Genomic DNA, 23894 nt, shown 5'->3' with positions numbered 1-23894 from the left:
TTCGGTTTGCAAGCCTGGGGCTTTTGTGACCGCAGTCACCCAATAGTATGCATCTCCAGTCACTGGCTTTCGCATCGGGATCATCCAGGAAAACAACAACCAATCGCATGCGCTGTGACACCAACGGCGGAGATGGACGTTTGGTCTGTAAATACCACTCGTCGAGTAACAATGTTTTAAACTGTTTATTAGCAACTCCGAGCTTCCAGACCCCATCGTGAAGCTGTGTTAAACCCATATTGTACGCTGGGTATCTTTGAAATTCAGATCTGATATATTCTTGACACACTCAGAGCCCCGCGATCACGCTTGGTTGTTTCTTTACTGGATGATCCCGATGCGAAAGCCAGTGACTGCGGTCACAAAAGCCCCAGGCTTGCAAACCGAAAGTCACGAAAGGGGCTATGCTGCATGATGACATTCATTTGAATCGAATCTAATTACTACTGGTCTCTGGGCGTGTGACGTAATGACGTAAGAGAGCGCAACGTAACGTAGTGGCGTGGTTTACGAGCACCGGCCGAACGTCGCATCACTGTCTTCGGTACGCCAACAACATGGCTGACGGCGGGTTCATACTGAAGAGATGCGACTCCTCCAGTGTATCTTCTGTCAGCATGGAGACCATCTACGGTCTGACGGAGCTGGAGGACCTGGAGCTTCTCTACAGTCGGTTCTGCGTAGAAGAGGTTAGTGAGTCACTAACTGGACCTGCTGCTGTGACAATTTAACTAGCTTCCTGCTGCAAACCATCACACTCAGCTGGTGACGTCGCTCTCGCCGCTGCACTTCCGCGTTACATGGAGCTCGTGAGGGAGGCGGGGCGGGGCAGCGCGCCAATGAATGTTGATTAGAGCCGTGACGTAAGCCCCCGCGCTCTCCCACGGGCTCAAAATACCGGAAGTGTTCCGGTGGTCTATTAGTAAACATTAGGTATTTTAATAAAACAACGGCCGATATGTCAGAATAATAAAACATGAAAACGTTAACGTAACATTGTGTCAATCGTTTAGGTGGTAAGAGAGTTTTATTTTAAATGTTATCATATTTAGGGGCTGAAGACTGGCTCATTTGTTTATGTTTACATTTAGTCTTCTTCACTGTGATGTGTACGTGTGTTGTGTTTGAGATGAATAAATCAAAACGCCACAGGGTCTGTAATGAACTGAAACTGTGTTTGGTTGAAGTCTTCTGAACAACCGAGACAGGTTTCATTGACAGCAGCACGGATGTCCAGGAAACGTGACACGATACTGAGTTTTTAGATGAGATTAAAATGTATTGTCATCATGCAGCACAAGTACAGTACAACAAAAAGAAGTTTGGCATCCAACCAGAGTGACAATGTAACAGTAAAGTGCAATAGCAATATACAATGTACACTACAGGTGATTAAACTGGATATAAGATTATATAAATTTGAAAACATGTATTTATCCCGAGGGGAGATTCAGGGTACAGAGTTGTAGTATTAATATGTACAGTGATACAGGTATAAAGACACTGTCTGGTAGTAATTCATACTGGCCAACAGCGTAACTAGTAAGAGTAGGTAAGAGATATATACAGATATAGATATAGTATCTGAGATATGTAACAAGGATTATGTACAGACCGATAAATATATACACGGATGTCCAGAGAATGTGACATGAAATTGTGAGTTTTCTGAGGTGTGTTTGGATATATACGTTAAAGGGGGATGTTGCACGTTTTTTAAAGAATTCACATCCTGTGTATATTGCTCCTGGACAAGTCACCTGGAGGTAAACACCGGGGGCTCTCGACCATGAATGAAGCAACTGACTTGTGGAGTAAAATGTTAAGTTGAGTCCACACACCCAAATGAACTCTAACTCTAACCGGTGCCCTCACGTTTTATACCACCATTGTTTTCAACAATTGTTGCAATATATTTGTTGCAAATGTATGACTGCATTCAGGGATGAAGCCCTCGGAAGCTGCTGATCTGTGTCTTAACCCTTTCACTACCACACTACAGAAGGTTAACCCTTGGGGCGGCTGGGTGGCGCAGCGGACTAAGCGCTCGTCACCAACGTGAGAGACACTGGTATTGAATCCGGCTGTCAGCGTTGCCTCCGGCTTGGCCGGCCGTCATACTGGCTCAATTGGCAGAGTCAGCGGGAGGGGAGTCGATGGGTGGTATCCTGGTCGTTGTAAACAGCGACTCCTACAGGTTGGTCTGGGCGCCTGCACAAAGAGGGAGGGAGATGGTGAGGGTAGTGTGAGCCTCCCACACGTTACACCTCACCAATGAGAGTCCGCGCTGGCAGGTGAAAAGATGCTGCTGGCTGTCTCCTATGTCTCGGAGGAAGCATGTGATAGACTTCAGGGCTCCCTATACCGACCAGTGGGGGGCACATGCGAGCAACGACCAGGAAGGGGAGGGGGGAATTGGCATAACGACTAAAACTGGGATGGGAGAAAAACACAGAAAAACAGGAGGAGAAAAAGTGGATAAAAAAAAAAAAAGTTAACCCTTTACTATCACACTACATACGGCCTGTAGTGTGAGTTTTCGGCAGTGAAGGGGTTAATAATGCCATGGCTGATCTTTGTCTTAATGTCGTTGATCCGACGCAGAGGGAGGTGGAGACTAAGCTGGACAAGCTGGTGGGTCAACAAGGGACCGTTCACACCAAGATGGTGGCTCTGCAGAGGATGGGGTCAGTAATGACATCACACACAGTTCATTCACACCAAGATGGTGGCTCTGCAGAGGATGGGGTCAGTAATGACACATGACGGTAAGCTGTAGGAATTCAGATCTAGTCAGTTTGTATAATAAAAATATAGAACATAGTTTAATATCTGCTTCCACAGAGATTAGAGACACACAAGCGTCTGACCAGAAAGTGACCAAGAGCTCTGGTCAGAACTTAGATTAAATACATAATAATAAAGATACCAGATATGACAGAAAAGGTAAACAAAATATGCCCTAGTCAGAATGAAATAACAAAGACGGCTAGGGCTTATGTTATGGCTCCACACTAGAACTGGAGAGATAGGCACTCCTCTGGACCTGGTGGTGTTGTTGTCCAGCAGGGGGCACTCTGTCCTCTGGACCTGGTGGTGTTGTTGTCCAGCAGGGGGCACTCTGTCCTCTGGACTTGTCAGTAACAATGCCCCTGTTATGGTGATGGGGACACCATACAGCTGCGAGTGCCGTCCTTCAGACGAGACGCTAAACCGAGGTCCTGACTGAATTCGGTCGTTAAAGAACCCAGGACGCCTATCGTAAAGAGTAGGGGCTCCCCGACGTTCCTGGCCAAATTCCCAATCAGGTCTCTGACATCAAGGCCACCTAATCATCCCTCCCCCTTAATTGGCTGATATCAATCCCTGTCTCCTGAGCCGTTCAGCCATTGTGTGTAGTGTGATGTGTGCCAGGTGCCAGTGTATGGTAGTCAGTGTGATGTGTGCCGGGTGCCAGTGTATGGTAGTCAGTGTGTAGTGTGATGTGTGTCTGGTGCCAGTGTATGGTAGTCAGTGTGTAGTGTGATGTGTGCCGGGTGCCAGTGTATGGTAGTCAGTGTGTAGTGTGATGTGTGCCTGGTGCCAGTGTATGGTAGTCAGTGTGTAGTGTGATGTGTGCCGGGTGCCAGTGTAGGGTAGTCAGTGTGTAGTGTGATGTGTGCCTGGTGCCAGTGTATGGTAGTCAGTGTGTAGTGTGATGTGTGCCTGGTGCCAGTGTATGGTAGTCAGTGTGTAGTGTGATGTGTGCCTGGTGCCAGTGTATGGTAGTCGGTGTGTAGTGTGACGTGTGCCTGGTGCCAGTGTATGGTAGTCAGTGTGTAGTGTGATGTGTGCCTGGTGCCAGTGTATGGTAGTCAGTGTGTAGTGTGATGTGTGCCGGGTGCCAGTGTATGGTAGTCAGTGTGTAGTGTGATGTGTGCCTGGTGCCAGTGTATGGTAGTCAGTGTGTAGTGTGATGTGTGCCGGGTGCCAGTGTATGGTAGTCAGTGTGTAGTGTGATGTGTGCCTGGTGCCAGTGTGTATGGCAGCCATTGAGCCTGTGTAGTCCAAGGTTGGGTGCTACCAGTGGTGGTGAAGGAGGCAATTTCCACCTCTAGATTGTAAAGCGCTGTAAAAGTGTCTAGAAAAGCGCTCTATAAATGCAAGTAATTATTATTATTTTTGTAAAAGCTGTTGTATGTAAACCCACCGCTGGTCCCGCCCCCTCCAGGCCCAACCTGCAGCTGATTGGAGAGGACGCCCGTCAGCTGCAGGGGATGATCACCTTCACCTGCAGCCTTGCCGAGAACGTCAGCCGCAAGGTGCGCCAGCTGGACCTGGCCAAGGTGGGTACTGCTGCCCCGCGTTACACACATGAAGAATTATACTATATTACATACATTAATGATTATACATGTATTACATACATTAATAATTATACATACATTAATAATGATGTATATACACTAATAATTATACATGTATTACATACATTAATAATGTATATACACTAATAATTATACATGTATTACACACATGAAGAATTATACTATATTACATACATTAATGATGATGTATACATTCATAATTATACATGTATTACATACCTTCATAATGATGTATATACACTAATAATTATACATGTATTACATACATTAATAATTATACATTAATAATTATACATGTATTACATACATTAATGATGATGTATATACACTAATAATTATTATACATGTATTACATACATTATTAATTATACATGTATTACATACATTAATAATTATACATGAATAATTATACATTTATTACATACATTAATAATTATACATGTATTACATACATTAATAAGTATGTATATACATGAATAATCATACATGTATTAATTAGTGCTGTCAAACGATTAAAATATTTAACTAGATTAATCGCATGATTGTCCATAGTTAACTCGCGATTAATCGCAAATTAATCGCATTTTTATTTTATTTTTTTATTTTTTTACCTTAAACAGATCTTTTTCAAGTTCCAAGTTTTAATACTCTTATCAACATGAGAGTCAACAAATGCTTGCTTTATGCAGCCATTTAACACAAAAGGATGACCCTCATGCATTGCAAATTTGCATCAAATTCAAAACAGAGTGATGCACAAAATAACTTAAAAGAAAATAATAATTTAAAACAATGAATAAAGTGTGCATGAAATAATAGGGGAAAGAAAATGTTAGGAACTTGTTACATTCACCCACACAAGGGCTGATTATTCACACCCCCCTCTCTCTCTCTTTCACACTCTCCCAGCTCTCTTTCTCTCTTGCCCCTTCCTCATCTCTCTCACCCCCCTCTCTCTCTATATCTCACACACACACACACACACACACACACACACACACACACACACACACACTTCAGAAACAAACATAGTATTAATGAGAGCATCAATAATACACCTGAGTGAAGTCTAAAAACCCCCCTTTTTTTTTCTTTTTTTTTTTTAGTGAATCTTGAGTTAAAAAAATTAGTGGCATTAATAGAATCGGGAGTTAACGCGTTAATATCGCGTTAACTTTGACAGCCTTAGTATTAATATAAACACCTTGTTGTTTGCAGACGCGGCTCTATAAGGTGATCCAGCGAGCCGACGACATCCTGGACCTGAAGTTCTGCACCGACGGGGTCCAGACGGCGCTGCACGCGGAGGACTACGAGCAGGCCGCCGCCCACATCCACCGCTACCTCTCCCTGGACCAGTCCGTCATCGAGCTCAGCCGCCAGGGAGACGAGAGTAAGTGACCCTGACCCTCCTTCTCCCTGGACCAGTCCGTCATCGAGCTCAGTCTCCAGGGAGACCAGAGTAAGTGACCCTGACCCCTGACCCTCCCTCTCCCTGGACCAGTCCGTCATCGAGCTCAGTCTCCAGGGAGACCAGAGTAAGTGACCCTGACCCCTGACCCTCCCTCTCCCTGGACCAGTCCGTCATCGAGCTCAGCCGCCAGGGAGACGAGAGTAAGTGACCCTGACCCTACCCCCCCCCTGGACCAGTCCGTCATCGAGCTCAGCCGCCAGGGAGACGAGAGTAAGTGACCCTGACCCTCCCTCTCCCTGGACCAGTCCGTCATCGAGCTCAGCCGCCAGGGAGACCAGAGTAAGTGACCCTGACCCTCCCTCTCCCTGGACCAGTCCGTCATCGAGCTCAGTCTCCAGGGAGACCAGAGTAAGTGACCCTGACCCCTGACCCTCCCTCTCCCTGGACCAGTCCGTCATCGAGCTCAGCCGCCAGGGAGACGAGAGTAAGTGACCCTGACCCTCCCTCTCCCTGGACCAGTCCGTCATCGAGCTCAGTCTCCAGGGAGACCAGAGTAAGTGACCCTGACCCTCCCTCTCCCTGGACCAGTCCGTCATGGAGCTCAGTCTCCAGGGAGACCAGAGTAAGTGACCCTGACCCTACCTCTCCCTGGACCAGTCCGTCATCGAGCTCAGTCTCCAGGGAGACGAGAGTAACTGACCCTGACCCTCCCTCTCCCTGGACCAGTCCGTCATCGAGCTCAGTCTCCAGGGAGACCAGAGTAAGTGACCCTGACCCTCCCTCTCCCTGGACCAGTCCGTCATCGAGCTCAGTCTCCAGGGAGACCAGAGTAAGTGACCCTGACCCTACCTCTCCCTGGACCAGTCCGTCATGGAGCTCAGTCTCCAGGGAGACCAGAGTAAGTGACCCTGACCCTACCTCTCCCTGGACCAGTCCGTCATCGAGCTCAGTCTCCAGGGAGACCAGAGTAAGTGACCCTGACCCTACCTCTCCCTGGACCAGTCCGTCATCGAGCTCAGTCTCCAGGGAGACCAGAGTAAGTGACCCTGACCCTACCTCTCCCTGGACCAGTCCGTCATCGAGCTCAGTCTCCAGGGAGACCAGAGTAAGTGACCCTGACCCTACCTCTCCCTGGACCAGTCCGTCATCGAGCTCAGTCTCCAGGGAGACCAGAGTAAGTGACCCTGACCCTACCTCTCCCTGGACCAGTCCGTCATCGAGCTCAGCCGCCAGGGAGACGAGAGTAAGTGACCCTGACCCTACCTCTCCCTGGACCAGTCCGTCATCGAGCTCCGTCTCCAGGGAGACCAGAGTAAGTGACCCTGACCCTCCCTCTCCCTGGACCAGTCCGCCATCGAGCTCAGCCTCCAGGGAGACCAGAGTAAGACGTCCTCCTCAGCCGCCCGTCATGTGGAACACGCGGTCACCGTCATCACTAGATGGACTGCCCTCTTTTCTTGATCCTCCAATCACAGCTGAGGAAAGATTAGATGAGATTAAAATGTATTGTCATCATGCAGCACAAGTACAGCACAACGAAAAGAAGTTAAGCATCCAACCAGAGTGCAAAGGCAATGTAAAGTGCAATAGTAATATATACAACGTACAGGTGATTAAACTGGATATAAAATATATAAATTAGTACTACTGAGTAATAGTGCTAATCAGATGTATGTATAGAGTTGTAGTATTAATATGTACAGTGATGCAGGTATAAAGACACTAATGGTAGTAAGTCATACTGGCCAGCAGTGTAACTAGTAAGGTGTATGTACAGATACTGTATAGATATAGTATCTACAGATATGTAAAAAGGATTATATACAGGTATGTACAGACATATGTGGATAAATATGTATACGGTAAGAATAAATATCTGTATACGGTATATACAGCATGATTGTACATGCTATCATACAGAGTTATATGGGTTATATGCAGGTGTATAACTAGGTCTACGCAACCATTGTGATTTGGAGGATCAAGAAAAGAGGGCGGGTTTGAGAGGGGTCCTTTACTCGTTTCTGCGCAGGCAGCTGGGTGGACGCCAGCCTGGCGCTGCTGCAGGCATAGATATATATAGAACACTAGATAGCTTAAGGCGGAGTCACCAGCGTCGCTGAACCGCCGCCATCTTGCCCCAGTCAGCCTTGAGTGAGAGTGAGTGAGCTGCACAGACAAAAATACTCATAACTCGCTGAAATATTGACTGATTTACAAGCGGTTTGGTTTATTACAAGCATTATTAACATGGCTATGATTCAAGCGGTTTGTAAAAAAAACATCTTAATTAATTTTTTATTTTTATAAGTATGCAGTATCATAACTACATCTTTGATGTTTATAGCAAACCAACCCGTTTGAAAATCGGTAAAGAATTGAGCAATCTATGGTTATTTAAATAGTACATGCACCATAGACATTAATGTTATCAGTAGCTGAGCTGCCTGGGGCAAGATGGCCGCCCTACGACGACGTCGCTCTCCATTGGCCGGCAGCGCGGGTAAGCTATCTAGTGTTCTATATATATATCTATGGCTGCAGGGGTTTGAGAGGGGTCCTTTACTCGTTTCTGCGCAGGCAGCTCGGTGGACGCCAGCCTGGCGCTGCTGCAGGAGGCGGAGAAGAAGCTGAAGATCGTCGTGGTGGAGAAGCTGGACGCGGCCGTGGCGGCGGTGGACCTGGTGCAGGTGGAGCGCTTCTTCAAGATCTTCCCCCTGCTGGGCCTCCAGGAGCAGGGCCTCGCCCGCTTCGGACAGTACCTCTGCAGCCAGGTGAGACTCAGGGCCTCGCCCGCTTCGGACAGTACCTCTGCAGCCAGGTGAGACTCAGGGCCTCGCCCGCTTCGGACAGTACCTCTGCAGCCAGGTGAGACTCAGGGCCTCGCCCGCTTCGGACAGTACCTCTGCTGCCAGGTGAGACTCAGGGCCTCGCCCGCTTCGGACAGTACCTCTGCAGCCAGGTGAGACTCAGGGCCTCGCCCGCTTCGGACAGTACCTCTGCAGCCAGGTGAGACTCAGGGCCTCGCCCGCTTCGGACAGTACCTCTGTAGCCAGGTGAGACTCAGGGCCTCGCCCGCTTCGGACAGTACCTCTGCAGCCAGGTGAGACTCAGGGCCTCGCCCGCTTCGGACAGTACCTCTGCTGCCAGGTGAGACTCAGGGCCTCGCCCGCTTCGGACAGTACCTCTGCAGCCAGGTGAGACTCAGGGCCTCGCCCGCTTCGGACAGTACCTCTGCAGCCAGGTGAGACTCAGGGCCTCGCCCGCTTCGGACAGTACCTCTGCAGCCAGGTGAGACTCAGGGCCTCGCCCGCTTCGGACAGTACCTCTGCAGCCAGGTGAGACTCAGGGCCTCGCCCGCTTCGGACAGTACCTCTGCTGCCAGGTGAGACTCAGGGCCTCGCCCGCTTCGGACAGTACCTCTGCTGCCAGGTGAGACTCAGGGCCTCGCCCGCTTCGGACAGTACCTCTGCAGCCAGGTGAGACTCAGGGCCTCGCCCGCTTCGGACAGTACCTCTGCTGCCAGGTCAGACTCCAGGAAGCAGACTGTAACCTGACTCTCCAACAAGCAGGAAGTAGACTGTAACCTGACTCTCCAACAAGCAGGAAGGAGACTTTAACCTGACTCTCCAACAAGCAGGAAGTAGACTTTAACCTGACTCTCCAACAAGCAGGAAGGAGACTTTAACCTGACTCTCCAACAAGCAGGAAGTAGACTTTAACCTGACTCTCCAACAAGCAGGAAGGAGACTTTAACCTGACTCTCCAACAAGCAGGAAGTAGACTTTAACCTGACTCTCCAGGAAGTAGACTTTAACTTCACCCTCCAGGAAGTAGACTTTAACCTGACTCTCCAGGAAGTAGACTTTAACTTCACCCTCCAGGAAGTAGACTTTAACTTCACCCTCCAGGAAGTAGACTTTAACCTGACTCTCCAACATGCAGGAAGTAGACTTTAACTTGACTCTCCAGGAAGTAGACTTTAACTTGACTCTCCAGGAAGTAGACTTTAACTTCACCCTCCAGGAAGTAGACTTTAACTTGACTATCCAACAAGCAGGAAGTAGACTTTAACTTGACTATCCAACAAGCAGGAAGTAGACTTTAACTTGACTCTCCAGGAAGTAGACTTTAACTTCACCCTCCAGGAAGTAGACTTTAACTTGACTCTCCAGGAAGTAGACTTTAATTTCACTCTCCAGGAAGTAGACTTTAACTTCACTCTCCAGGAAGTAGACTTTAACTTGACTCTCCAGGAAGTAGACTTTAACTTCACCCTCCAGGAAGTAGACTGAACTTCACCCTCCAGGAAGTAGACTGAACTTCACCCTCCAGGAAGTAGACTTTAACTTCACCCTCCAGGAAGTAGACTTTAATTTCACTCTCCAGGAAGTAGACTTTAACTTCACTCTCCAGGAAGTAGACTTTAACTTGACTCTCCAGGAAGTAGACTTTAACTTGACTCTCCAGGAAGTAGACTTTAACTTCACCCTCCAGGAAGTAGACTTTAACTTCACCCTCCAGGAAGTAGACTGAACTTCACCCTCCAGGAAGTAGACTTTAACTTCACCCTCCAGGAAGTAGACTTTAATTTCACTCTCCAGGAAGTAGACTTTAACTTCACTCTCCAGGAAGTAGACTTTAACTTGACTCTCCAGGAAGTAGACTTTAACTTGACTCTCCAGGAAGTAGACTTTAACTTGACTCTCCAGGAAGTAGACTTTAACTTCACCCTCCAGGAAGTAGACTTTAACTTCACCCTCCAGGAAGTAGACTGAACTTCACCCTCCAGGAAGTAGACTTTAACTTCACCCTCCAGGAAGTAGACTTTAATTTCACCCTCCAGGAAGTAGACTTTAACTTCACCCTCCAGGAAGTAGACTTTAACTTGACTCTCCAGGAAGTAGACTTTAACTTGACTCTCCAGGAAGTAGACTTTAACTTGACCCTCCAGGAAGTAGACTTTAACTTGGAGCCTGATGGCTGCTGACACAAAGTTATATGCAAATGTTATGCTTTTTTTTTCACATGTTGAACTGATAAGTTATTCTCATGTGAACACCCTCACAGCTGAATATTAAAGAAGTCGCCCCCCCCCCCCCCAAAAAAACAACAACACGAAATTGTTATTTTTTGTTTCAGTTTAAATTCAGTTCAAATGTTCAGTGTCCGTTAAATTCAGTTATTCTTTTTAGTAGAATGGATCATTAGAATCAAAGTATTTGAAATATAATTGCACATAAATAGGCACTTCAGATAATCCTTCAGAACGTTGATCGGCTCAGCTGACCGACAATAAATCAAAATGACACCGTTCACCATCGTAGCCTATAATAATAACAGCATTGCATTGGCCTATCAACCGGTTTTAATAAACAAATCTTTTAGATCAATTAGGCTGTGAAAATTAGGCTGCCTCTAAATATAAAAATGAATTAAATAAGAATGGTTTGCTTCATATATATATATTTTTTTCCGACTCTGACATGAAAATCAAAATCAAATGGAGACTGGCACGACTCATCCCTATCCCCTCTCTCCCCAGGGCCCAGGAGTTCACAACTTGTAATCCCTATTGATTGACCATTTTAATTAACAGATTGCAGAATGGGTACAATACACAATGCACACAATTGTTAAGGGGATGCAGACCAGAGAAAGACTTTCGTCTTGTTTACATCAGGGTCCCCCATTTTCAATTCATCATAATGAGTTGAAATGAATGAATCCAAATCTGATCCGATCAGATGGGGATTAAAAGTTTTGAACTCCTGGGCCCAGGCCATCGGGATGCTCAACGACAATAACACTATGTAACAAACCATCAAATGCACTCACAGCACACACATCCACACGCACACATTCACTTTAAATAAGCAACTCACTGTAGCACCCACTCTACCCACTTTAACACACTTTATATTTATTGGTAAAGAGATTTGCACTACAACTCGTACCTCATTGCACCTTACCCTAAGTTGTACCTCATCCCATTTCTGCATTGTACTGTATATTGTATATATGTATATTGACCACTTTTGTTTACGCTTGTTTATGTACTTTTGACTTTCTATTTTATACTTATACTCTATTTTCATCTAGCACACTCTCAGGAGCAAAACAGAAAAAAGCATTTCATATAAAAGTATTCTGTATTTTTGCTAATAAAGAAACTTGAAACTTGACGTGAACCCCCCCCCCCCCCCCCCCCCCTCACAGCTGGCCTCCAAGGCGGAGGAGAACCTGCTCCTGGCCACCGGGGGCGACCTGGGCGAGAGGAGAGCAGCGCTGGTCTTCGCCGACACTCTGACCCTGCTCCTGGAAGGTGAGGAGAGAAGGCTGGTGAATTGTCTGTACACCTCAGTGTGTAGTTGTTTGTTTGTTTGGAGACTAAGTGTGTGTGTGTGTGTGTCCGTGCGCAGGCATCGCTCGTGTCGTTGAGACTCATCAGCCCATCGTGGAAACATACTATGGCCCGGGCCACCTGTACACACTCATCACCCACCTGCAGGAGGAGTGCGACCGGCAGGCCCAGAAGATAGTGGACAAGTTCATCCAGCAGAGGGACTACCTCAACAAGGTACGTTCAGCCTCCGGACTACCTCAACAAGGTACGTTCAGCCTCTTATCCTCCTGATCAGATTTCTCCACGTGGTACATACTGTACACAGAGGTCACAACATGTTTACAGGAAAGCGGTGGAGTTGTATTTGGAGTGTATTTCGTGACTGTTGGGAACTAGGCTACACTGGCACACCTACTTCCAGTGAATGACGCTAAGCTAGGCTAACGGTGCGCCTGTTCCCTAAACCTAATTCATGGAGAAGGAAAGGGCGTCTGCTCGTCTAACTCCGGGGTAGATGGCAAATAAGCTAATTTCCTTTAACGGATGTCGCCTGCAGTTCCACACGGTTCAGAACATTGACATGTATGTACTGTATGTTAACACATGTATGTACTGTATGTTAACACATGTCTCCTGCAGTTCCACACGGTTCAGAACATTGACATGTATGTACTGTATGTTAACACATGTCTCCTGCAGTTCCAGAAGGTTCAGAACAGCATGATGAAGACCCTGCAGCAGGAGCGGATGGAGCCCAGGTACGTGTGTCTCGTCTCCGTAACGTCCTCTGTCTCTGTAACGTCCTCTGTCTCGTCTCTGTAACGTCCTCTGTCTCGTCTCTGTAACGTCCTCTGTCTCGTCTCTGTAACGTCCTCTGTCTCGTCTCTGTAACGTACTCTGTCTCTGTAACGTCCTCTGTCTCGTCTCCGTAACGTCCTCTGTCTCGTCTCTGTAACGTCCTCTGTCTCGTCTCTGTAACGTCCTCTGTCTCGTCTCTGTAACGTCCTCTGTCTCGTCTCTGTAACGTCCTCTGTCTCGTCTCTGTAACGTCCTCTGTCTCGTCTCTGTAACGTCCTCTGTCTCTGTAACGTCCTCTGTCTCGTCTCTGTAACGTCCTCTGTCTCGTCTCCGTAGCGTCCTCTGTCTCGTCTCTGTAACGTCCTCTGTCTCGTCTCCGTAACGTCCTCTGTCTCGTCTCTGTAACGTCCTCTGTCTCGTCTCTGTAACGTCCTCTGTCTCGTCTCTGTAACGTCCTCTGTCTCGTCTCTGTAACGTCCTCTGTCTCGTCTCTGTAATGTCCTCTGTCTCGTCTCTGTAACGTCCTCTGTCTCTGTAACGTCCTCTGTCTCGTCTCTGTAACGTCCTCTGTCTCGTCTCCGTAGCGTCCTCTGTCTCGTCTCTGTAACGTCCTCTGTCTCGTCTCCGTAACGTCCTCTGTCTCGTCTCTGTAACGTCCTCTGTCTCGTCTCTGTAACGTCCTCTGTCTCGTCTCTGTAACGTCCTCTGTCTCGTCTCCGTAACGTCCTCTGTCTCGTCTCCGTAACGTCCTCTGTCTCGTCTCTGTAACGTCCTCTGTCTCTGTAACGTCCTCTGTCTCGTCTCCGTAACGTCCTCTGTCTCTGTAACGTCCTCTGTCTCGTCTCTGTAACGTCCTCTGTCTCGTCTCTGTAACGTCCTCTGTCTCGTCTCTGTAACGTCCTCTGTCTCGTCTCTGTAACGTCCTCTGTCTCGTCTCTGTAACGTCCTCTGTCTCGTCTCCGTAACGTCCTCTGTCTCGTCTCCGTAACGTCCTCTGTCTCGTCTCCGTAACGTCCTCTGTCTCGTCTCCGTAGCGTCCTCTGTCTCGTCTCTGTAACGTCCTCTGTCTCGTCTCTGTAACGTCCTCTGTCTCGTCTCTGTAACGTCCTCTGTCTCTGTAACGTCCTCTGTCTCGTCTCTGTAACGTCCTCTGTCTCGTCTCTGTAACGTCCTCTGTCTCTGTAACATCCTCTGTCTCGTCTCTGTAACGTCCTCTGTCTCGTCTCTGTAACGTCCTCTGTCTCGTCTCCGTAACGTCCTCTGTCTCGTCTCTGTAACGTCCTCTGTCTCTGTAACGTCCTCTGTCTCGTCTCCGTAACGTCCTCTGTCTCGTCTCCGTAACGTCCTCTGTCTCGTCTCTGTAACGTCCTCTGTCTCGTCTCCGTAACGTCCTCTGTCTCGTCTCTGTAACGTCCTCTGTCTCGTCTGTAACGTCCTCTGTCTCGTCTCCGTAACGTCCTCTGTCTTGTCTCCGTAACGTCCTCTGTCTCGTCTCTGTAACGTCCTCTGTCTCGTCTCTGTAACGTTCTCTGTCTCTGTAACGTCCTCTGTCTCGTCTCTGTAACGTCCTCTGTCTCGTCTCTGTAACGTCCTCTGTCTCGTCTCCGTAACGTCATCTGTCTCGTCTCCGTAACGTCCTCTGTCTCGTCTCTGTAACGTCCTCTGTCTCGTCTCTGTAACGTCCTCTGTCTCGTCTCTGTAACGTCCTCTGTCTCGTCTCTGTAACGTCCTCTGTCTCGTCTCCGTAACGTCCTCTGTCTCGTCTCCGTAACGTCCTCTGTCTCGTCTCTGTAACGTCCTCTGTCTCGTCTCTGTAACGTCCTCTGTCTCGTCTCCGTAGCGTCCTCTGTCTCGTCTCTGTAACGTCCTCTGTCTCGTCTCTGTAACGTCCTCTGTCTCGTCTCTGTAACGTCCTCTGTCTCGTCTCTGTAACGTCCTCTGTCTCGTCTCCGTAACGTCCTCTGTCTCGTCTCCGTAGCGTCCTCTGTCTCGTCTCTGTAACGTCCTCTGTCTCGTCTCCGTAACGTCCTCTGTCTCGTCTCCGTAACGTCCTCTGTCTCGTCTCTGTAACGTCCTCTGTCTCGTCTCCGTAACGTCCTCTGTCTCGTCTCCGTAACGTCCTCTGTCTCGTCTCTGTAACGTCCTCTGTCTCGTCTCCGTAACGTCCTCTGTCTCGTCTCCGTAACGTCCTCTGTCTCGTCTCCGTAACGTCCTCTGTCTCGTCTCCGTAACGTCCTCTGTCTCGTCTCCGTAACGTCCTCTGTCTCGTCTCTGTAACGTCCTCTGTCTCGTCTCTGTAACGTCCTCTGTCTCGTCTCTGTAACGTCCTCTGTCTCGTCTCTGTAACGTCCTCTGTCTCGTCTCCGTAACGTCCTCTGTCTCTGTAACGTCCTCTGTCTCGTCTCCGTAACGTCCTCTGTCTCTGTAACGTCCTCTGTCTCGTCTCCGTAACGTCCTCTGTCTCTGTAACGTCCTCTGTCTCGTCTCTGTAACGTCCTCTGTCTCGTCTCCGTAACGTCCTCTGTCTCTGTAACGTCCTCTGTCTCGTCTCTGTAACGTCCTTTGTTCCAACGCTCTGCTTAATATTTCATAGAGTAAAATAGACGTCACACCCGCGCCTCTCCCTGCCGTCTGCAGGTGGCTAATCTTGCGTTTCCAACCCCCCAGTAAGCTAACCATGGATAAATCCCCAAAAATAAAAAGTATCGGAGGACAATATAGGGTTTAATTCAGAGTGGACAGATTAATTTGCTTTCACTACTAACCTGTATGCTTGATATGTGGCGAGAAATTTGTAAAAAAAAAAAAAAAAAAGCCAAACTCAAACATTTTCCAAACAAGGTTTTATATTAACTTAATAAATAAACAAAATGAAAAATCTCCTTATGTAGATGAAAATGTCCAATAGGTTTAACTAAATAACAGATACACAAAACCGTTGGTTATGCGCTAGCAGCGTGTCTGATGGCCGAATCTGTCTGATGGTGCACGGATTTATGAAATATAGAAATGGATGCGTTTGTTAGAGAAAACTAATTCCAATAATATATTCCTTATTCTATGCGCATATATCCCTCTCTATATATAGTCATATATAATACTTTATACACTGTTATCTTCATTTTAAGGGTAAATTGGTTTTGCAGCTCCAGATAAATTTAATTTTGTGCAGGAGGGGGCAAAATGGCTCTTTGGATAGTAAAGGTTGCCGACCCCTGCCTCAACTATACATACAGTTCCCATATCAAAGCGAACAGCAGGCCGAGGTCAAGAGAGGGTTTTACGCCATCACCCATCACCGGGTTTCCCAACATCATCGGAGCAATATACTGTATACCCATGTAGCAATCAAATCAAATCAAATTTATTTGTAAGGCCCGACAACACATGTTAATGTCCCCATGGGCTGGAAACGTCTTCTTTAACACTTTGGATGCCACGCCATGTTTTCCTTTTTACCCCCATGATGCCCAAACCCACTCCAATGTTAATTTAATATCAATCAAATCAAATCAAATTTATTTGTAAGGCCCGACAACACATGTTAATGTCCCCATGGGCTGGAAACGTCTTCTTTAACACTTTGGATGCCACGCCATGTTTTCCTTTTTACCCCCATGATGCCCAAACCCACTCCAATGTTAATTTAATATCGCCTAATCTATGTTTTAAATTATGGCTATGTGTCTAATCTGCCCGTCGCTTAACAAAGACTCATTTTCCAGTCAACATTGTCAAGGCAGATTGTTTTTTTATCGCTTAATTTCCGTTTGATAGCATTTTGAAAATCACCTGTTTTCTCGGAAAAAACAACCCTATGATGATAATCGTCTTTTACTGGAATATTCCAGAACGTTGTCATTTGTCGGCCTATTTATGAATAGTTTTCAAATAAACGCTAAATGATCGATAGTATATGTGTGCGCACGCACGCTCGTGCCGCGAGCTGATAATCGCTGCTCTTATTTCCTGATGGCTTTTACAGTGAAACAGCAATATCACATATAGTGGAAACGCTTATATCTCCGTGAAAACGAGTCTGATTATCCTAAGACTGATAACATAGATTCCTTACCTGACATCAGATGGTATCCAAATGGTATATTCCAATTCCTGATCACCATTCTAAAAAATCGATAATTGTATTGATCCAGCGTGTATACAGTAGAACACATATTCGCCGTGGCACCAAGGTTCCAGAATGAACTCTGGTAGACCCCGGTTACATCAGTGAGAAGTAAAATGTGGAGTAAGAAATCCGTTCTCCCATTCACTTTCATTGAGTCCACTCCAAAAGGGTGATTTACCATCTGGGAGACGATAGGGGGCGCTTTTTTCCACATCTGAGCGCCGGCGGTGCCTGGATCTCCAACGGTAGGCTCGCTTGATGCAATTTCAGAACGCTAATAATTTTTTTTTTTTTAAACAGAAATCTCGTGATGGGCATTCAACGGTCGGGGCGTAAATCCGAGATATCTCGGGCGTGGCATCCAAAGTGTTAAACAAGTCAAGAAGAAACATCACAATAAATCAAGAACAAAACAAAAACACCATAAAGTCCAAACATTTAAAAATAAATAAAATAAATGAATGCAACAAAGGGTAAGGAAAAACTCACTAAAACCTAGCAATAGGAAAAAATGCACCACAGGCAATGTGGAGGAGAGAAACCTTAGAAGGGCCATTCAAGAGGGGATCTCCCTTAGATGTCGGTGATAGTAGTGGTGCAATAAAACAGGCGAACAGTTGGTAAGCATGCACTCATATCATCATCATCATCATCAACCTTTATTTATTCTCGAAATTACAATTGAGGTCACCCTCATTTTCAATGTAGTCGAGACTTTACAGACATTTCAATGCACTCATTTCTACAATATAACAATAATAAATATGAATAGCTATCTACATAGTACTCTCAGTCCAGAGTGCACCACAGCAATTAGTATAATTTTTTTTAAATACAATTTAAATGAACATGGGTATAAAATCAGCACACAAATTGACAAAATAAAAAATTGCATAAACTTCAGACATAAGAATAGGTATAAAAGACAATAAAAGTATTGAAATGTACAGTAGACACAGATAAGTGCATCTGTGTAATGAAACACAGATAAGTGCATGCAATAGCAACTGAACATTTTGAAATATTTTAAAATAGAGCTGATGGCGGATCTATTTGAGGCGTGGGGGCGGCGCAATCAAAGCACCACCAAGCAACCCAATGGAGAATTAAAAACTCGTCGTAACCACTATTTTGCGTTTGAGTCATTGTAATAATCATAATGGAAAATAAACGCCTTTTTCCGTTTAGTTTTTTTTTTTTTTTCGATAGATTAATACCTTGCAAGGGTAGACTTACTTAAAACTGCTGTATGATCCTCTTGACTGAATTTCTGCAGCTTTTGGAGGTGGGTGTTCTGCGTCTGCCCCCCCCGTGCCAAACGAGCACAGCCACCAGACTTTCAGCCGGCCAACTGCTCTTATGATTGGGTCGTTGGGTTGGTCAGAGTCATTATCTATGGCTTCAGTGGATAACCCTGCTCACCTGCATTTAAGTGATATTTTAATTACCGGAACCCCAGTAATAACATTACAATTCAATTAAATATAATTGGGCCTGAATGAGTCGTGCGTTCCTCCCGGCCACTGGCAACGACATGTATCGGCCAAATGCGCATCGCAGATTATCTGTACATTAACTGAGTGAAATCCCTTTCTATTCACATACCTGAATTTGTTTATTGATGGAGCTTTGACAGCTACATGGGTTCAGTATATTGCTCCGATGATGTTGGGTAACCTGGGTTTGTGTGTTTTGTTCCACACTCCAATTTAGGTCCCAAATTGCGGTACAAATCAAGGATAATGTGTCTCGGGTAGCGGACGATACTTAATTATGTTCTCTCGGCAAATAGACTGCCCTATCACACACTCACCGCGGAGCGCACCCTGTGACAAGTCTTCCGATAGCGCAAGATAAACCATGCTGCATTCATTCATTTCATTTCAACCTTTATTTAAAATCGTAAGCTTCTGAGGTTTCCCTCATTTACAGAAACGACGATTGTACAAAATGTAAACGGTACATAATACAAGCAATATTCACAGAAAATTAAACACCAGAGTAAAAATTAAAATCTTTAAAAATAATTTTAAAAGATCAGCTAAAACAGTTACAGGTAGTCACACAATGGTCTGAACATTTCTGAAATCATACGTTTAAACATTCCAAGGGAAGGGAGAACCTCCAATTTCAGAGTGAGTTGAAGGACATTCCATGAGTTAGAGGCATCAAAGGAAAACGCTGACTTCCCTCGATCAGAACAAACTTGAGGAACCCTAAGAACCATCCAGTCATTCGATCGAGCTGAATAGGTTCCAATATTCCAATCTAACAGTGAGGAGATATAAACAGGTTGTTTACCAATAAGGGCTTTAAAAATAAATAAATACCAGTGTTTGTTGCGCCTTTCTGCAAGAGAAGGCCAACCCACCCTGTCATACAGGACACAATGGTGAGTATCATATCTGACACCAGTAATACATCTGAGAGCTGAGTGATATGCAGAATCCAGAGGTTTAAGAGTTGATGCCGCAGCATGCCTATAAATTGCATCACCATAATCCAAACTGATAAAAAGACTGATTCAACTATTCTTTTTCTACTAAATAGAGGAAAATTGGATCTGTTTCTGTACAGGAAACCAATTTTCTGTCGCAGTTTAGAGGCAAGATTGTCCACATGGAACTTAAATGTAAATGTCTCGTCAAGCCACAGGCCAAGATATTTATACTCAGTGACACTCTCTATACAAGAGCCACTGACGGTAGATATCCTCACATCATCAAAGTTAATATTTCTGGCTCTTGAAGATAGATAATCCTGAAACCAGACATGGGCATTATCATCCAACCCAATGTTGGATAGTTTCTTTAGTTTCTGTATCAAAGGCTTTTGATAAATCAACAAAGAGGGCATCACAATGTTTCTTCTTATCTATCTAATGCTGAAATAATATCATTTGTAACCAGAGTGATGGCTGATGTAGTCCTATGTTTGGCTCTAAAACCTTCCCTACAGGTCGACACTTTTGTTTGTTTACTAGTGTTTCCAGGACTTTAGCTGGGCAAGGTAACCTGGAGATAGAGAGATAAAAAATATATTATCTGCTCAGCGATAACTGGTGCAGCCAACTTAATAAAAAAAAAGTTATCCTCACCTGTAGTTGACCGTGAAAAGGGTTGAAAGGAGAAATGTGAAGTGATGCCCACAGAGTACTTATCAGAACCAGGTCCATTATAGTTCCTATTAAATTAATTACCAGCCTCTGCAAAATGCCTATTGAACGCAACACAAATTGGAAAGACCTATTCCAAACGCTATTTATAGGGTCTATTTTACAACAAACTATAATTAATTATGAGTCATACCGAACATGTCGGTGTTGAAACTCTTAACTAATGCCTGAAAGCTTATTTTTCCGTCTGTTGCAGTTTTCCTAGTCTACCGCTTGGTGCCATGTACGTACTGTACGCACGGTCGGAGCTGTACGCACAATCTCAGGCACACGTTCATATTGATAAATCCCACACTTTGCTTTGAAATGATTGTATGCACGGTTTACGCACGCGTGTGTCTCCAGGTCTTTACACGCGTGTGTCTCCAGGTCTTTACACGCGCGTGTCTCCAGGTCTTTACACACGTGTGTCTCCAGGTCTTTACACGCGTGTGTCTCGTGTCTCTAACAGGTCTTAACACGCGTGTGTCTCGTGTCTCTGACAGGGAGCTGGACCCCGTCCTGATGGAGGTGACCCTGATGAACGCCAGGTCTGAGCTCTACCTGCGCTTCCTGCGTCGTCGCATGTTGGCAGACTTTGACGTCGGAGACGCCCAGAGCGACACACACGGTAACACACACTACACACAGACACACACTACACACAGACACTCATACACACTACACACAGACACTCATACACACAGACACTCATACACACTACACACAGACACTCATACACACAGACACTCATACACACTACACACAGACACTCATACACACAGACACTCATACACACTACACACACACACTCATACACACTACACACAGACACTCATACACACTACACACAGACACTCATACACACTACACACACAGACACACTACACACTACACACAGACACTCATACACACTACACACAGACACTCATACACACAGACACTCATACACACTACACACACACACTCATACACACTACACACAGACACTCATACACACTACACACAGACACTCATACACACTACACACAGACACTCATACACACTACACACAGACACTCATACACACTACACACAGACACTCATACACACTACACACAGACACTCATACACACTACACACAGACACTCATACACACAGACACTCATACATACTACACACACACTCATATATACTACACACTCATATATACTACACACTCATACACACTACACACACATATATACTACACACTCATATATACTACACACTCATACATACTACACACAGACACTCATATATACTACACACTCATATATACTACACGCACTCCTGGAGGTAAGTTCACACACGAGAGTCCTTTATGAAAAGGTTGGATGGTCTTTTCTGGTTGAAAGGCACTATCATACACATTCATATTGTTTATTGTTAAAGCCCTTACTGGTGAACGTCCCTCTTACATCACGACACTGTTGGAATGGAATCTTGGAACCTATTCTACACGTTCAGAATGATGACTGACTGGTTCTCAGGGTTCCTCCAGTTTGCTGTGAACTTAGAGAAACTGCTTTGTCCTTTGATGCTTCCAACACCTGGAACGCCATCCGACTGACTCTGAAGCTGAAGGTTCTTCAAACACCTGGAACGTCCTCCGACTGACTCTGAAGCTGAAGGTTCTTCCAACACCTGGAACGTCCTCCAGCTGACTCTGAAGCTGAAGGTTCTTCCAACACCTGGAACGTCCTCCGACTGACTCTGAAGCTGAAGGTTCTTCCAACACCTGGAACGTCCTCCAGCTGACTCTGAAGCTGAAGGTTCTTCCAACACCTGGAACGTCCTCCAGCTGACTCTGAAGCTGAAGGTTCTACCTTCTCTTGCTGCGTTTAAATGTATGATCTCCGACCACCGTGTGTCGACTTGTAGCCGTCTTAGCTGATCTTGTATTGGTTATTGTTATTTTATTGTGTCTATATGTATGAATCTACTGATAAACTGTGTTTTGTGAGCTCATCGTCGCTGTAAATGAGGGTCACCTCAGTGTCTTACGAGTTGAAACAAAGGTTTGAAATAAATTACATAAAAGATCTAATAATTTGGGATGAGTTAGAATTTTTCGAATAGTCGTGCCAGTCTCCACATTCGATTTTCATGTCGGTCTAAAAATATATAATTCTTTTTACGATTTTTTTTTTTTTTTTTTTTTTTTTTTTTTACAATTTTTGAATATTTGGTCATTCTGTAATATTCTTGGTAAAGAATAGCCGGACACCGGACTTAACGTAGTTAACACTTTACTGCTTGTTGACATGGTAACGGAACCCCATCCCGGGACCCCAGTGCGCATGACACAGAATAGGCAATCTACTACACTCCTCCCCTTTTAGCAATAACCCTACCACAATAAAAATGCAGCAACAAACAAATATACTAAAATTAACCAATGACATAAAACATGTCAACTCTACTGCCAACAATAAAATGCAGCATTTTCCTTACGATTAGAACAATAATAACCGTGTCAACTCTACTGGGTTGAGGTAGACAGCTCAACCCAGTACAAATCCAGGGAGTTATACTGGATTATAAATCCAAGCAATGTTCGGTATATTTCTGCCAGGACAGCCCAGTCTCTGTTACATCACTAAAGGTCAAGCCTTTCAGGTGGTCTTCGTTGGCATACAGGATTGCGTCTCTCAACCTGGACCTCGGGTGGAGGGCCCGGTTGTACTTCGAGTGTACTTTTGAGTCTGGAGCGAAGTCCTCTGGGTTGATGCTGCTCTCCTTGTCTGGTTCCGCAGCACTGTTAGACCGCAACAGGTGGTCGACGTGAACACTGACCTGGCGATGACCCACCTGTACTGTATAGGTTAAAGGGCCTTTGCGATGTAGGATAACCCCTGAGTTCAGTAGACAATGGAACAGTAGACTATTCGAAAATGATTTTGGTCAGTGGTGTGCACATCCCTACTAACGATACTAGGGCTGTCCCCGACTAAGGATTTGGATGGTCGACTATGATTGGCCAACATTTGCCGTTAGTTATTGGTCGACAAAAAAAAAGAAAATAATAATAATATTTTTTATTTCTTTTTACATATTTTTAATTTTTTAATTTTATAATCATTCCATTTGGGCTGTGGGGGGTGCTTAATGTCTGAAGGAGTCGACTGAAGGCTTCTTGTCCTCTGCAAAAGCATGCAATTGGTCCACTGATGGATACATCTTGATATTTGTCTAGTCTAGTGTGTTCATTAGATGGGTGAAATCGTCTTTCAGTGCCTCTGTGCCTGTTTTCGTAGGCAGTTAGCCTCTGGTATGCGTGCCATTAGCGTTAGCCACGCTTCTAGGCGTCTTTTCTTTTGGAAAGAATGATAAAAAAATTATAAATATATATTTTTTAATTTTTTTTTTATATATATTCGACTAAGAGGTTGGCCAGTCGACTACGGCTCCTTTCGACCGACTAGTCGACTAATAGGGGTCAGCCCTAGTCGTGTGCACATCCCTACTAACTATGCTGATGTGTGTACCCCTCCAGCGCACCAGCAGCAGGTGGACCGGCTGCTGAGACAGTGCCTGCTGAGTACCACCATGCAGGAGCTGATCGGGTACTACATCCCCATGGAGGAGTTCTACATGAGGGAGACCATCGTCAAGGTACACAAACAAGCCCATTGGCCCCTCCTCTCAAACCCCCCGCCCCCCTT

At 45.6% G+C, this 23894-nt stretch overlaps 1 protein-coding gene across 4 annotated transcripts in view; it reads left to right on the top strand.

Moving 5' to 3' along the window:
* The first annotated feature begins 553 nt into the window (after positions 1-553).
* The window catches only part of cog4 (component of oligomeric golgi complex 4), a 66213-nt gene continuing 42872 nt past the window's right edge, over positions 554-23894 (top strand). For 2 of the 4 annotated variants that reach the window (XM_084307577.1, XM_084307576.1), the window contains exons 1-10: positions 554-689; positions 2605-2687; positions 4211-4325; positions 5586-5760; positions 8362-8555; positions 12001-12106; positions 12204-12361; positions 12827-12885; positions 20715-20839; positions 23726-23844. In XM_084307577.1, the coding sequence (XP_084163703.1) occupies positions 558-689; positions 2605-2687; positions 4211-4325; positions 5586-5760; positions 8362-8555; positions 12001-12106; positions 12204-12361; positions 12827-12885; positions 20715-20839; positions 23726-23844 (1266 nt within the window). In that variant the 5' untranslated portion in view covers positions 554-557. The other 2 variants (XM_084307579.1, XM_084307578.1) reach the window with 2 other exon arrangements.

The sequence above is a fragment of the Notolepis coatsorum genome, assembly GCF_963971535.1.
Source record: "Notolepis coatsorum genome assembly, chromosome: 2".
In the NCBI taxonomy this organism is placed as follows: Eukaryota; Metazoa; Chordata; class Actinopteri; order Aulopiformes; family Paralepididae; genus Notolepis; species Notolepis coatsorum.
This window is presented reverse-complemented; position numbering and strand designations above follow the sequence as displayed.